This window comes from Zeus faber (assembly GCF_960531495.2).
Source record: "Zeus faber genome assembly, chromosome: 5".
Lineage (NCBI taxonomy): Eukaryota > Metazoa > Chordata > Actinopteri > Zeiformes > Zeidae > Zeus > Zeus faber.
Window position 1 is genome coordinate 31,960,370 of NC_137192.1, and position 15,866 is coordinate 31,976,235.

The window sequence follows — 15,866 nt, forward strand, 5'->3', positions numbered from 1 at the left end:
CAAGCATGTGTTGTAGTGTGGTGTGGTGCGTGATGAATAAAGACTGTTTCTTCTCTCTTTTCTAGATGGATAGACAGACAGATAGATTGACAGACAGACAGACAGACAGACAGATCGATTGATAAACAGCAGACAGACAGATAGATAGATAGACAGACAGACAGACAGACAGATAGACAGACAGATAGGCAGACAGGTACCATTAGACATTCTGAAAATAAATGAATGAGTTGAATTGTCAACACCTGGTGATGGAGTGATGGGGCAGCACGGTGAGGGCTGCTGTTTTTTCTTGTTGGAAGCAGCGTTTAGAAAGAAAATCTCCACGAAACGCCAAACGTGGTCTTTTTTCAGTTTCAACTTTACTACTTAGTACTATTTGTGTGTGTGTTTTGGACCCCGGTTTGGTTCCATGTGTTACATGAAGGCCCCGGTACTTGTTACATGAAGGTAAAATTGGATTAAGGTGACTCTCTGGAAAATCTCATTTGAAGTCTCATCGCTTTGACCATAATGTTCTTAAACTTCATCTCATTAGCTGTTTTTTGTTTTTTTTCCCGCCTGTTACCAAACCGATGTCTTACACAAAGCGTGATGTCACGGCTTCACCTCCGCCTTGCAGCTCCGCGCGCCGGGGCGAATAATCCACCCTGCGACTTTTCCGAAGCGACCCTATTTAGATAACCAAAACGCTGGCGTGTCTGGTTGCATTTTGGTTTCCGCACGTTTGTTCGCAGGTAAATCACGGCAGCTGTGGTTAAACGAGCGTGGATTGGTTGTTTTGATGCGTATGTGCGTTGCCTTTTCGCCGGGTCTCGTCGCCATCGACCGCGCTTGTCCCCCCCCCACACTGGGGCCACAGCACAACACGCGGATCATTCCCACGCGTCAACCCCCCCCGGAGACTAGAATAAGCCGCCGGGCACTGGGGGCCTTACCTGGACGTTACCGCGATGACCTGATTAGGCAGAGGGCGGAGGACGGGGGCGGGGCTGGAGGGAGATTACCCACATGATGCTCTACAAAGGTTTAGCGTAATCCGCCCGGCGGACACAAACCGAGCCGAGCGAGCCGAGGCGAAGCGGACGAGGACGCGGAGGAGGGAACGGAGCCCGGGAGGCAGGAAAAACAGTCCAACCCACATCATAATAAGGGAAGGGTGGGGGGGAAGCCAGAAAAGGGGGGGAGATAAAGGATCGAACATGGCGAAGGGAAAGGTAAATCTGACATTTGTATTTGTATTTATGTGTTTATTAGTTTTTTTATTGGCTGGGTTATTGACTGTGGTCTATCGGGCGTCCCTGTGACTGCACCATGTTTAATCGTGACAGACCATCGTCGATAACCGACAACAATAATCGGTAACAGTAGCACACACGTCCATCAACTGTGTTTTCAATCTTTAGTACGCGAGCGTGTTGAGGTACATGTCTATGGAAGTGGCTTCACCGTCTGTTTGAATGTAGACGTGACACGGTCGTCACTGCAGAGCTCTTATGGACGTATCGGCTCGTGCTCTTCTGCCTGAAAATCTAAATCCATTGAATGAATGAATGAATGAATGAAAGGTTGAATAAGGAACAGGTTTATTTATTCATGTTTTTTTTTTAAGGAGAGTTTGTTTTATATCCACTGCTCATCCCGTGTCTGTTGTTGTTCTGGCGACGAAAAAAGACGAAGGCCCGCGACCGACATCATAACCCCCCCTGATCCGCCAGCACCGAGGCTCTTGTTTTTGGGGGGGAACCAAAACAATCCGCGTTCTCGTCGTATCAAAGTTCAGAAAACTTGGACCGACTTCCAGACGGCTGCTCTGTGTTTCAGCAGGTGGGCAACAAAGGCAAAGCAGACAATGAGTATCCACCGACCTACCAGGAGGCCACGGCGGGTGAGGAACGAAAAGGAGACGCTTCGGGTTCCACCAACCACCAGTGCACAACACCGTGCATCTAATGTGTTTAATACGCAGACTCATACAATACACATTTAAGGAAATAATAATTAATCAATAATAATTTTCCACAGGTGTCGTTACAAAAGGTGCTTATAATAATATACAATGCAGTGGTTGTGGCTGTGTAGTACGAGCGGCTCTGCTCAGTCTGCTTCGCTTCCCTCCTCCTCCCAGGCTATGAGGAGATGCAGGCCCAGTTCTCCTGGGACGACCAGGCCGTGAGGAGGATCTTCATCAGGAAGGTAGGCGGCGCCTGGGGGACTGCAGTTGTCGTTGTCGTTGCCGTTGTCTTTGCCGTTGCCGTTGTCGTTGCCGCTGCTGCTGTTTGTACGGAGTAGTTGGAGGTAAACCCTCGGAATAACGACCTCCACCCCTCAAGAGTCTGCTTGGTGTCCCCCCCGTCCAGGTCTACGCCATCCTCATGGTGCAGCTGCTTGTGACTGTGGCCATCGTTTCCCTCTTCACGTTTTGGTATTTCCTCTACACTTTCACTCAACCCTAAAACGACATTATTCGAGAAATGAACGTGAGCCGCCAAATTAGAAAAGACTGGCCTGTAAAAGCTATTTAGGATTTTATTGTGTGTGCGCGCGCGACTACATCAACTCAGAACTCTTTTCTGTTAATATGTGTCAACTTGAAAGTTGCAACCCACTCGGGAATAGCCGATTAAAACACAGTGATAAGATAACGACAGTAATGATTTGACTCTACTGAAATAAAACAGCTTTTTGACGAATAACCTCCTCTCACCCTTTATTCCAGTGCACCCATCAGCTTCTACATCCAGACGCACCCTGGCTTGTACATGGCCTCCTAGTGAGTCTGAACTTACTTGAGCAGGATTTATCCCAGGCGGCTGAAAGTGTGTTTTTAAGGCGCTGTGCTCGTCTCCCAACTCTCCCCCCCCACAGTCTCACCTTCTTGGCCACGTACGTCGCCCTGTCCTGCTGCGGGGATCTGAGGTGAGGGAAGAAAGTGACACTGAATAATACACAGTGCAGTAGCGGCCGTCAGTTCAAATCAAATCCAACTTTATTCATAGAGCACCTTTCGCGCTGTTCAAAGTGCTTCACACGAAGTAGGCAAATGACAACATGGCAATGAAAAAGTCAAGGAAAGTAAAGAAAGAAAAGTGTAAAAAAAAAAAAGAAAGAAAAGCTCGTCGAAGGGCCGGAGGTGACGTGTGCGTTTTCCGTCTTCGTATCTTCAACAGGAGGCAATTTCCCTGGAACCTCATTCTGTTGACGGTCTTTGTGAGTGGCTGCACATTATGATGATATGAGACTATTACATAAATGATGATTATTATTATTATTATTATAATAATTATTATTATTATAATTATTATTATTTTTCTACTCGTCTCTTTTCTATTTCCTCCCTTTTCCCCTGCGGCTTCCCCCCCGTGTCCCCCCTCAGACTCTGAGCATGGCCTGCATGATGGGTTTCGTGTCGAGGTAAATTAAAAATAAGTGTTATTGTGATATGCGTGTGTGTATGTGTGTGAATGTGTGCATGTGTGTGAGTGTGTGCGTGTGTGTGTATGTGTGTGAATGTGTGCATGTGTGTGAGCGTGTGTGTGTGTGTGTGTGTGTATGTGTGTGAATGTGTGCATGTGTGTGAGTGTGTGCGTGTGTGTGTGTGTGTGTGAATGTGTGCACGTGTGTGTGTGTGTGTGAATGTGTGTGCGTTTGTGTGTGTGTGTGAATGTGTGCGTGCGTGTGTGTGTGTGATTGTGTGATTGTGTGTATGAACGTGTGCGCGCGCGTGTGTGTGTGAATGTGTGCGTGTGTGTGTGTGTGTGTGTGTGCGAGTGTGCGCGCGTGTGTGTGTGTGAACTCATTGCATTGATATCACCTCCAGCTTCTACAACACCACCTCCGTGGTGCTGTGTCTGGGGATCACGGCCCTGGTGTGCTTCTCTGTCACCGTCTTCAGTTTCCAGACCAGGGTGAGAGGAACCCGCCTGCGTTCCTTAAAACTCCACATCCAACCCAAACAACCCCCCCCACCCCCCCACCCCAGCCCCTCACCCCACCCCCACCCACCCCCCCGGCCTGTTGACCAACCCCCCCCGCTCTGGCCCTTCCAGATCGACTTCACCTCCTGCCACGGCGTCCTGTTCGTCCTGTGTGTGGTGATGCTGCTCTGCGCCATCACGCTCTCCATCGTCGTCCCCTTTGGATACGTGAGTACCGTTCCGGAACGTCCCGCGGGCCTTTCTGGAAGGGGTCCAAGAATAGCTGCGCGGCTACGGGGGTGGGGGGGTGGGGCAGTGTTCTTTAAATATAGACGGAGGAGGGCAAAGCTCTTTGTGCCGGCGTCCAGCCGGGGATTAGCCTCCTCTGCTCTCCTCGTCCCCTCGGAGGATAATCCGCCGCTGCCGTCTTTCCCCAAACGGGCCCCCTCCGCCTCGTCGCTGTGTGTTTGGTAACGCCCCGCCCGCCCCCCCACCCCCGCCCCGCTTTGTGCTGCAGGTGCCCTGGCTCCACGCCGTCTACGCCGTGCTGGGGGCCATCCTCTTCACTCTGGTGAGAGACGGGACGCTTCAGGCGCCTTTTTTTCCCTCAAATTCGGTCAAATCCACACGTGGCGTCACCTCTCCTCCTCTGACCCCCCCCCCGCCCCCCGCCCCCCCGCTGCAGTTCCTGGCCTTCGACACCCAGCTGCTGCTGGGGAACAAGCGCTACGCCATGAGTCCGGAGGAATACGTCTTCGCCACCCTCAACCTCTACCTGGACATCGTCTACCTGTTCAGCTTCCTGCTGCAGATCATGGGAGGGGGCCACGACTGAGGCCCTCGGCACCGCCTGCTCCGCCTGCTCCGCCTGGAAAACGCCAGGAGACGTGGTGTTTTGTAACTCTGCGCGCTGATCAGGGCCCACAGCATCCTGGCCTCGCTCATCGCTTTAGATTATAGTCGATTAACTTGTGGCCCACAAATTGGCAGGACATTAGCATCCTGAATGTGTAACACTTACCTCTGCTTTGGCATAAAAATGGTGTCGTTTATCAAATAATATCGGTAGAATGTTCACAGAACTGCACAAACGTCCAAAGAATATCTGTGAAATGGCACCCTCAACCCGTTTTTCATTCATAAAAAAAAAAATCCCATTCAAAACACATTCTTTCCATGAATCAGAGTTTGGCTTTAATTTTCATTTAATTATCCCTCACTCCGCTTAGCAGGAGAGCCACGTGTTGGGTCCTCACTCTGGGTTATGTAACACTGTTCTCAGCCGTGGAAGGCCTATTGCTTGGGACATTATTTATTCCCTGATACTTCCTGCTGATATGATGTAGTATAATAGCGATTACGAGGAAGTGTTTTTTACTGTGACTTTTCAAGCCCCCGTCGAATTCTAATCAACCAAAGTGTGGGACCGATGTGGTGATGCCGTCCTAGATAGAAAAGAGAATAACAGGGAGTTTGAGAGAAAATGATGAGGTCACCTTCACGTACGTACGACTGTACGACTGTGTCTTTCCACTTTGATCACTTCAGTAGTTTCATTCATCATTTTGTAAGATGCAGCTTCAGGTGCTCGGCACTTTAACAATCAGCGGGCTTGAGTTGTTTTTAAATGGGTAACTAGATCACAAAGATATCATGACAAGGTATTAAATGCATAGAGACATATTTTACGTTTTTTTTTTAATGTCTTTTAGTATATATGACAAATTGGTTAAAGCATATTTGTACATATATTCTGTATATGAATATGAATAGATCTATCTGGGCATAAACGTTCGATAGGAAAATAAGTTCTGGGGCCTCAACCGAGGGAATTCTCTTTCTAGTTTGTTTTCTGAAACAATATTCCGGCAGAAGCTCAGCCATTGAGAGTGAATCCTCAGTTATCAAACCAGTTACAAACTCTATTGTGACTTTAATGTGGCCTTCGGATGTACAGGAATGACGTCAGACGGAATATTATAAATACATTTGCTATTCTCAACATGACAATAAACAATAAATAATTGATGTAATTTACCTTGCGTATGTATTTTACTGTATATTCAATTTGAGAAGAAAAAGGGTCCGGGTTATGAGCCTTGTGGTGCCCCTTCACTGCCCTTAGTTTCCTATAATTATCAGAAGCCGTATAATTAAAGACATAATTCATCCAATAATTAAAACAAGACTTTTATTAAAAAAAGGAAAATTGACATATTCAAATTCGAGGAGAAAACCAAGAAGAAAGGAAAAATATCTCAATCAATATAAAACACAAGTTAGACAAATTCTGAATCTCTGGCTTAGGAAGACAAAAAAAAAAAGTAGCCAAGTGGCTTTTGCAAAATAACCAAATATCAAAACCTCTTTCTTCTAACAAAACTGTACAAAATGAGTTTTTGTATAAATAAACTGTTTACACGCAATGAATGAGACGAGCCTCTCCAATATTCAAAAGATTCTCCGTAACTTGGTTCATACAAAGTGTCTTTTTGGAGGGATTGTTGTTAAGGGAACTCAAATGCGTAAGAAACAAATGAACTAGAGTCCAAAATGTGACCTGGAGGAGACACCGTGTATCAACCAAACGACCAAAAATATATATTTTGAAGATTTCGAGCGGCTCAATATCCCAAAAACCATTCTGGACATCCTGTTTTAGCAGCAAACATTTTAAAGCTATGAAATAATCCACGGAATCTACATAACCTGAACAGCACGGGTGGACAAGAGCCTTTATTTTATCAATTTGTATGAACAAAAATTAAGTGCAAGGTTTATTTTCCTTTTTTTATTTTTTTTTTCAAATATTGTGTATACGCTACACACAATCTATGTTATAGAACATTTGATAAAAATCTTAGTTTTATATTTTTCATGATTTACCATACGACATTGTTATTCCCTGTATTTTGTTATTTTTGGTGTCATGATTGTAGTGGAAAATTTTGCAAAAAACCCAAAATAAATAAACACTGGAGTGTAACAAAAAGGTTATTTCATAGTTCCAAAATAATTTTTTTCTTTGTATTCAGAGTGATGGCTAACCCATGGGATATCACCTTAAATGAGCAATATCTATGAAATTTTCCTTCATGACGTCGGTGCACGGAAATCTGAGAAGCTGTTGTGAGATCGGGACAGATTATTCATATCAAACACCACCAAAACACAAGTAGAAACAAAATAACATTCGGAAGGAATAAGGAAGAGCTTTATTCTAAACTAAACAAGGTCACAATAGGAAACAGACGCCATTTACATCCTGTTTGATGCCATCACATCAATATTCCCTGTACTCTTTATACTGAAACCTACATTTAAATTGTACAATCTCTCAATTACATTTCACAATGAGTGCTCACAGGCAATATTCCATAATTAGGTATTCGACTTTTAGGAAATTTGTCTTCACTGTACAATTCATCTTTTAAGTTTTGTCAAATTTCAGTGGTAATTATTTGATTTGTGTTTTGTATATGTGTACACATCCCAGAGAACTGCACATCACACAACACAAATAGTCATTAATTACAATTCTGACTAGTGTGTGCATGTAAACACACAAACTTGTGTATCTTTATATATCTGACCAATTATGCTTTGTATTTCTTTTGTATTTTCTATTTATTTGACTATTTAATTTTAATTGAATTACATTTTTCCTTCACTTTTTTAAAATTATATTTTATTTTATTTTCAATTTTTAGAGGGGACCTATTATGAGAAACTCACTGAAATTCACTGCTTGTGCACATGCTGTATATGGGCCTAATAACACGCAAACTGTGAAATAAGACAGCTACATTTTTTGTGAGCTGCCCCTTCCTACATCAGGTGGAGCCTCATGAGAATGAGAACCGCCCTCCACCTGAGTAACTCCGCCAACTGCCGGAGAATAACAACCGCCGCCGGCAACCGCTCTGTTTGTTTCACAGACCAGCACAAATCTTTTAAGAGAAGGAGGAGATAATACCACCCGTCTGCGAGGAAACGACGCAGACGATGGAAATGTTAGTGTTTGGAAAATAACTCTGCTGCCTGTTTCTTTCAACAACAAAAGAGACGCACGGCCCGCTGTGCGCTGCTCCAATTAAAACCAATATAATGTATTTTTACTGTATATGAGTCCTTGTAGATCAAATAGGAGTGGAGATTCAGAAGCTGGATTTTCTCACTTGTTTCATTACATTACATTACATTTAGTCATTTAGCAGACGCTTTTATCCAAAGCGACTTACAATTGTTCAAACACCGACGGACGCAGCCATCAGGAGCAATTAGGGGTTAAGTGTCTTGCTCAAGGACACTACAGCATGCTAGCAGGAGGAGCCTGGGATCGAACCAGCAACCTTTAGATCACTAGACCACCAGCTCTACCGCCTGAGCTACCATCCCCATAGATTTCCCGCCTTCAGATCGGTTCGGGGATGAGATTTTCTGATGGACCGCCCGAGGTGAAACCAGCGAAATCAAGTGAATCGGACTAAATACGACAGAACCTGGAAATCAAGCTCAAACCCCATTGGCTCACCTAACTAGGGGCCTCAGAAAGGTGGCGGCACCCATAGAAGCAGAGCGTCCCGTAACAGGATGGATCAGAGGCATGTTAGAATGGCTAGAATGCATAATCTGAGTGGTATTTCCAGCAGAAAACTTCAAAAACATGTTTTGGGGACTTAACTTGTTGAAAGGCAGCATAATAGGTCCCCTTTTAAGCTTTTTTTGTCAACGCCGACGGTCTGCAGCGTCTGCAGCGCAACGCGCCAAACCTCACCAGAGAAAATTCCTGGTTGATGTGAATGCACCCGGCGGAACGGACTGTTTCTCATCATCCGGTTCTGATTTCACGCCCCCCCCCCCCTCCCGTCGGAACCCAAAACAGGCACAAAGTCTCAAAACCAGCCAGCCGCCCCGCATGGATACCGACTCCACGTGGACGACTCCAGGTCCCTGGATCAGAGGAATATTCGACTCCCGAGTCGCACCGTGGGACGGCCGAGTCATCTTTGGTCCGCGGCGACGGTGAAGAGCAGAGGAGGCGGAAAGGAGCAGCCGCGCGCGCCGCCCGGAGAAAAACCCGCTCAGCAGCCTGCCGCCATCGCCACCCGCTCCGAGCCGCGGCCGTGAGGAGGGCGGCCTCTCGGGTCGGTTCGCGGCTGCGACCGAGGGCCTTCGCCAGGAGCGGCGGGCAGCGGCTCTCCGGGGGGGGAAAAAAAAAAGGGCTGCAAGCGCCCTGGAGCGGCCGGAGAGGGAAGGTGGAGGAAGGGGGCCGGCGGTTTCGCGAGAGCGCAGAGGTTTCACAGAGGCAGGGAAGTCCCAGCGCAGGCAGATCTGGAATAAAAGGCACCGTCGCGAGGTTTCGAAGACGGCGAGCACGGCGTCCGGACGCACGTGGCTCCGACGAGCGCTCGGAACGAGGTGGAGCGCGCGGGTTATAAAAGCCTCTTTTGGTTTCACGCGGCAGATCGGACCCGCAGGGCGCTGTCGTGAACTCAGAGCCAAACGCCGTTAAAGAGACTTTATGTATTCAAACGTAGGCCAGGACGAGGAGTCGGGAGGGAGGGAACTGAAATGAACGACGGGACAAAACAGGCAACTAAAAAAAAACAAAACAATAAAAATGAGGAAATCAAGGGAATCCGTAACAGAGGACAGCGCTCGTCTATTCACAAGAAACGTTTTCTTTTCTACAGCAAAAAAAAAAAATCTACTCTACGTTCAAAAATATCACCAGAGAAATAAGGCACGAGGGCCGGTAGGTTTTTCAACGGACAGACGTTGAAAAAAAGAACACAAATTACTGCAAACGAAGAAGTGAAAAGATTCGGCGGCGGAACACGCGAGTGGGGCGTCGACAGCAGCAACCTGGAGGAGGGGCCCGCGTCTCTTTCCACCAGAGCGGGGTTCTTTAAAAAGTCCCTTCGACTTGAGACTCGTCGTTTTTCGTTTTGTTTTCTTTGTTTTTTTTTTTTTTCCGTTCCTCGTCCTCATCGATGGAAAGCGCTTCGGCGATCTTGAGGACGTGACCTCTGCGGCGACCTCTTTGTACAAAGGAACGGAATCGATTTTTGAACCTGGATATCGACCACGACCAAACCGCTTGAAACCGCCTCTCCACAGCGGACGTGACACGGACGGAAGTGTTTTTTTTTTTTTTTTTCGACATTAAGGCAGAGTTTCTTGCTTCTCTTTTAATTTCATTATTATTATTATTTTATTTTTCATTGCACGCGGGACGTTCGCGCAGCGACGGGACGATGGGATTGCGACATCCACAGAGATATTCAGGCTTTCTAGTATGGGCCCAAAATGGCCCTCCGACCGCAAATGGCGAGAACTGAAAATATAAATATAAATAATTATGATTGTCTGCGTGTGAAAGAACGCGTCACAATTTGAAAAGATGAACAACAGAGTCAGCGCTTTTTTTTCTTCCTTTCTCGTGGAGTAGAAATCACTTCGGCCGCGAAGGAGAAAAAAACCAAAACAGCTTGAAGGTCGTTTTCAGACGCCGTCCCACCGCAAGGCTTCTGAGCTGTTGTCGTTTTTCTCTCTCTCTTTTTTTTTTCAATCTGTACAAATTCTTTATCCTACTGCTGCAAATAGAATGTCAAAAAAACAGACATCGGGAAATAAAAATAAAAAGTCTGCTTATTTTACAAAAAAAAAAAAAAAATAAAGACACATTGTGTTTTAACTCTTTATCTTGAATCACTCTGAAAACCTCCAGAATGCCTTTTAAAAAATATTTGTTTTTGTTATATTACGTGCACAAAAATAATGCTCTGTGTCTTTTCCTCCTTTCCTATTTATTTACTTTTTTCGTTTTATTTTTTCCCCCTCCTTTTTTCTGTCATCAAAATAGACCAAGGCTCCGAAAAAGGCTTTCACCTTTGGTTGATCAACTCTTGAAGAAGAGAAGCAGAAGAGTCAAATGAAGTAGTGTTGTCCTTTTTTTGTTTTGCCACCTTCCAAAATAGGCTGTAATGTTCCTTTTTGCTGTCGTCCGCGTTCAAGCCTGACAACTGGTGCTGGAATGGAGCGCGTTGATCTTGCAGAAGAACCTCGTCACGTTCCCTCAGCGCCTGGAAGACACACCGCTAAGTGTTGCTTCTCTCAGACTAAAGACTAAACAAGGCTTTTGCAGAGCACCGTAGATAAAAGTAGCAGTCAATAATATTTTATTTGTTCCTTTTGTGAAAATTGAAAGTGACATTTTAACATTTGATACATCAAATATTATTACATAACAATATATGATATATTAAATATTACTGATCAGCAGCGGTGCATAGTAGTACTATACATTAGTGCCTTTTTTCAAGTTACTTAAGTATATTCAGTTTCCGAGTATCCATATCAAAGCAAATATTTATGTATATAATTTTTACTCTACTACTTTTCTAACAGAGTTGTATTACTTTAGTTTAAAAAGGGTCAGTATTCATATTTATATATGTATATCATATATGATATATATATGTATATCATACCCATAAATGCTTGATACACATAGGATATCCTTATTAATTACTCCACATTTACTTTTTTATTGTAAATTAAAATCAGGATCTGCATGAGCACTCGTCTGCTGCAAAAAAAGGGTCTTTATGACGTATTATTGGCTCTGCTATATCAGCGCATCAAGTACTATTATAGTATGTGATACTTTAGGTCGATTTAACGAAAAGTACTAAGAAGTGTCAATATGGTGGGTTCAATTCCACCAGAGCAATGGTGTGGTATTGGTGGTAAATAACAAAGCTTGTTGGATCTACATGTGACGCACGACGACTACTACACTGAACCTACTGTCCTACCTTAGCTTCACTTGGTGTGTTGGTACGAGTAGTTTGAGTGCTCTCCCGGTGTCTCCATGGCAACCTGCTGCTGTTGACCTCCAGACTCCTGGAAAGAAAGAAAGTGAAATTAAAATGTTAAAAGGATATTCCAGGACATAATTTATGACATAATTAATACCGAGACCAAGCTTTTCTCCCTAACCTACATTTCTAGCAGTTCAAAAGCCCCTCAACTGTATTCCACCCCACGGCTAAATGTAGTATTCTTGTTTTTTTCTTGGTGCCCGAAAGAAGGATCTTTCATCGAATTCATGCATTCAAGCCACCGTGTGAATGTACATTTCTCAGTTGTAAGACATTTGATTCCCAGTCATTGTTGGAATAAGAGTGTGTGTGTGTGTGTGTGTGTGTGTGTGTGTGTGTGTGTGTGTGTGTGTGTGTGTGTGTGTGTGTGTGTGTGTGTGTGTGTGTGTGTGTGTGTGGCTTCCTACCTCTACTGGGATGCTGGACGGAGGCACTGGGGTGTACTGGGGGATGTAGGTCCCCTGCATAGTAGTGTTGGCAGGCATGTACTGTGGGAAGCGGGGGACCAGAGTTAGCCAGCGCACAGGATGCGGAGACACCCACATCTGTGTGTAAAATGGAGATGGTGGCGGGTTGGTACTGACTGTGCCTGTGCTGCCCAGGGACAGGTGGCTGAGCTGCTGGGCGAGAGGTCCCATATGGGAAGTGGGCTGGATGGACATGGCGTGGTCCATGGTGGGGGTCAGGACTGTGCCCTGTTGACGCGCACGCACACACACACACACACACGCGCGCACACGGTTCAATTCATGTATGGGTGTCCCAAACGTGTTGTCTCAGTGACACACATCAGCAACTTCCATCCAAATACTCACAGCGGGCTGCATGAGGTATGACTGATGGTGCATCCAGGACGGACTGTGTACCTGGAGAACCAGGGTACAGGAAAAAAACAAAAAAAAACCCCACAATGTTACGAGATAGATGTGAAATTTTGGCTGATGAGAAAAAACGTCAGTGATAACGCACCATCTATTCAATTGTAAATGAAAACACACTGATGTTTCCCCACCTGGTAGGATGAGACAGGAGAATGCATGTAGGGTGAGAGGGAGGTCTGAGGGATCATGCGATTCGGAGCCAGACTATACGGTGAGGAATAGAAGCTGAGGAGTAGACGTAGAAATAAAAAAAACAAAACAATAAATCAAACGGACAATATCATGTTTACAACCATCTCAGTCACATATACAGTGTACACAGTCGATAAGACAGATGTGCCGAACAGGATATAGCCATTAGGCCGGTGGCCAATAGAGGGCAGCATTTCACTAAAAGTGCGTCGCTCTACGTGTTCTCTGTCACTCACCCGTTTTGTAAGGCTGTGGGGTCATACGTCAGGGTCATCCCTCCCTAGGAAAACCACACACAAAATTCAAACCCGCTGAGCTCATGCAAGCACAGGTGGAGTGTGGAGGGCCACGAAGCCCCGAGCTTTGACTCGAGGTCAGGACCACAGGGAAGGTGCATTGGCTCGGCGGCCCCGTCTTACCGTCTCCCCATCCCTGGTCCAAGGCCGGCCGTTGGGAAGGTACTTTCCCTGGTTCTGCCTCTTCTTTTGACCCCCGTCTGCAAACTTACACAATAAGGGCTCTGTGGGCACTATAGGAAAGCAACAGATCAAGGGAGAGAATAAATTCCATGGCCACGGCGGTCGGGGGAAGAACTTGAGACCCGCAAAATAACAGAACCTTTCATGATTCCCAGCGGAGAGGGGAGGCTTTGTGCTTACCGGGCACTCCTGACGGGGTTTTGATGAACTTGCCGTTGAAATGCTGAATAATGGCTTCGCATTTTTCCGTGGACTCCATTCTGAAACACGGTCAAAGGCAAGCTTACTCCCTTGTGCGGAATGCTGTTTACATTACAGGGTTTCGGACTTGGCTCCCACTCGCTTTTCACATCGTGAGTATTCTGGTCTGACCTGGCGAAGCCCACGCCGCGGCTGGTCCCGTTGGCGTCACGGAGGATGCGCGTGGAAATGACCTGGCCGAAGGACTTGAGCATGCTCTCCAGCTCCTGTTCGTCCATGGACACCGGCAGGTTGGAGATGTACAGGTTGGTGGGGTCCTGTTCCTGTTGCTGTGACAGGGACGGACAGGTAGTGGGTTTTCTCGGCAGAATTTCGTTAAAATAGAAAAAAAAAAATAGAAAAAAAAACATGTCGAAAAGTAAAGCATCAAGCGCTGGAGGAATGTAGGGAGAAAAAAAATCGACCGAGAGAGCGTTTCCTCTCACAAAGGAAGAGGAAGGTGGAGGTTGGGATTAAAAAAAAACAAAAACGTAAATTATTACGGTGCTTTTTGGCAGAGAAGGAGGGATATAAAAGAGCAGGAGGGTGATGGGAGTCTTGGGAAATGAAAGAGGCAGACGAGTGTAAATAAAAGAGCTCAATGTCTGTTGACAAGGCTCCTCCCCTCTTAATGTACATTCCTTTGCCCCCAGATTCCGTCCCGTAACCTGTTACTCACTCTGCACTCTACTTCTCATTAATATTTGACAGGCATCCACAACTCCATTCTCCGGTCGAGGTGAAGTGCAGTGCGGCGCGGCGCAGAAACACCGGCTGCACGGGAGCGGAGCCACACATGGAACGGGAAACATGTCGGGCTGCTCCGGCGATGGGGACACGGTGAGCTGATTCACGGTCCCGGTGGTGGGCGTGAGCATCCGTCCCCGAGGCTCGTCGGCGTCACGACTCCGCCCGCCCTTCCTGCCGGAGCAACAGTTTCCCGTTCACCCAACGAACGCGGCGGCGCGTTGAACGAGGTCGCGGCGAGGCGGGCCGGGTGAGAGTGCGGCGGCAAAAGGCCTGATTAGAAAGAAATACGCACGTTTTAAATACGTTGAATACGTTTTTGTTTTTTTCTCTCGAGAATCTCAGCCGCCGCACAGCGCGTTTCCTACTCGGGCCGGCATTGAAACTGTGCTGACATGCAAATCAGGTCGAACCCGAGTGGGGTGCAGGCGATTGGAATCACCGCTCGCCCCTCCCTGCTCTCTATCAGCGATTCACACCAGCACCGAGTCACGCTCAATGCGTCAGCAGCGACACAGTGACTGTGCCAAGCCCCACAGCCTGGTCAGTGTGTGTGTGTGTGTGTGCGTGTACGCGTACGTGCGTGTGTGTTTGGTTTATCTGCCTGGCTGTGCATCAAGCGAGCTGACGTCCCAAATTGGAGAGGGAGGTGCTGGGAAGTAAGGAGAGCTTCTATTTTTAACCCTGCCATTGTTCACATGGAACCTACATGCACGGCGTCACCGTGCCTATTGTGGTGCAGTGCGAACGCAACGGCTGCCCGCGAGGAAAACCGAAGCCCTTTCTAAGGACGGAGTAGGTCAGCAGGTGTGGCCCCGCCACCACGACAGACACCGCAAAGTCAAAGAGCGCAGGTTATTCTCGGCCCGTTCAGAAAATGCCGAGTGTTTTCGCGTTCCGCGAATTTCCATCCTGAGAAACCGGCTGATGTGCACAGGCCTGTGTGAACATTCAGGTTTCCACATTGTCCTTCAACGCGCCAGGCGGTGCACATGCCGTCTGGGTCGGTTTGCTTTCGGTGTTGGGTTACAGTAGTGGGGTGTCGGGCTACAGGGGATTGGGTGGCACTTATGCGCAGGAAGCCCGGTGAACCTTGGCCCAGTGTTGAGTTGCAGCGGGCTGGTGGCGATCGGCCGGCGGCGCGCGGATCTGTAACAGCCTTCCGCGGGGTGGGCCGAGGGAGACCCCCATGTGACATTGCAGTGGCTGTGTTTGGGGTGAGCGGGGACGCCGGAGTGGAGTGCATTAAGCGCTGGTGTCAGCTCCAGGCATGGGCCCAGACAGCACACAATGCACGCCCATTGTGCCCGGCCCATTGATTGCGGTTGTAGTGGCACCCTCCCTGGGGTTCCCTCAATGGGGAGCCTGAGAGCCACACAGGGATCAGCTTAATGGCTCGACAAGAGTCGCTTTGACTGCAGACACCCGGACAAAGAGCTCAATACAAGCCCGACAACGGGAGCAGGTTAGCAACGTACACAGGCACAGACAAGGGCGAGGGAGGAAGGAGGAGAGTCAGCG

The 15,866-nt window shown here is 47.1% G+C and overlaps 2 protein-coding genes across 3 annotated transcripts in view; one reads left to right on the forward strand and one right to left on the reverse strand.

Annotated features, from left to right (window-relative positions):
• Positions 1-1,202: 1,202 nt before the first annotated feature.
• faim2b (Fas apoptotic inhibitory molecule 2b) lies at positions 1,203-4,752 on the forward strand (the record flags this gene model as incomplete). The annotated part of the gene is made up of 12 exons (XM_080001137.1): positions 1,203-1,217; positions 1,825-1,888; positions 2,129-2,196; positions 2,361-2,425; positions 2,720-2,773; positions 2,869-2,919; positions 3,171-3,210; positions 3,377-3,414; positions 3,821-3,908; positions 4,050-4,145; positions 4,435-4,488; positions 4,603-4,752. 12 exons carry the CDS (start codon positions 1,203-1,205, stop codon positions 4,750-4,752), a joined length of 783 nt encoding a protein of 260 aa, XP_079857263.1.
• A 1,345-nt stretch (positions 4,753-6,097) lies between these two features.
• The window catches only part of LOC307230290 (RNA-binding motif, single-stranded-interacting protein 2-like), a 24,073-nt gene continuing 14,304 nt past the window's right edge, over positions 6,098-15,866 (reverse strand). For both annotated transcript variants that reach the window (XM_080000566.1, XM_080000565.1), the window contains exons 5-14: positions 13,731-13,888; positions 13,539-13,618; positions 13,299-13,408; positions 13,116-13,159; positions 12,819-12,912; positions 12,622-12,672; positions 12,391-12,501; positions 12,214-12,294; positions 11,741-11,828; positions 6,098-11,005 (exon numbers count right to left, since the gene is read on the reverse strand). In XM_080000566.1, the coding sequence (XP_079856692.1) occupies positions 11,748-11,828; positions 12,214-12,294; positions 12,391-12,501; positions 12,622-12,672; positions 12,819-12,912; positions 13,116-13,159; positions 13,299-13,408; positions 13,539-13,618; positions 13,731-13,888 (810 nt within the window). In that variant the 3' untranslated portion in view covers positions 6,098-11,005; positions 11,741-11,747. The remainder of the gene's footprint in view (positions 11,006-11,740; positions 11,829-12,213; positions 12,295-12,390; positions 12,502-12,621; positions 12,673-12,818; positions 12,913-13,115; positions 13,160-13,298; positions 13,409-13,538; positions 13,619-13,730; positions 13,889-15,866) is intronic.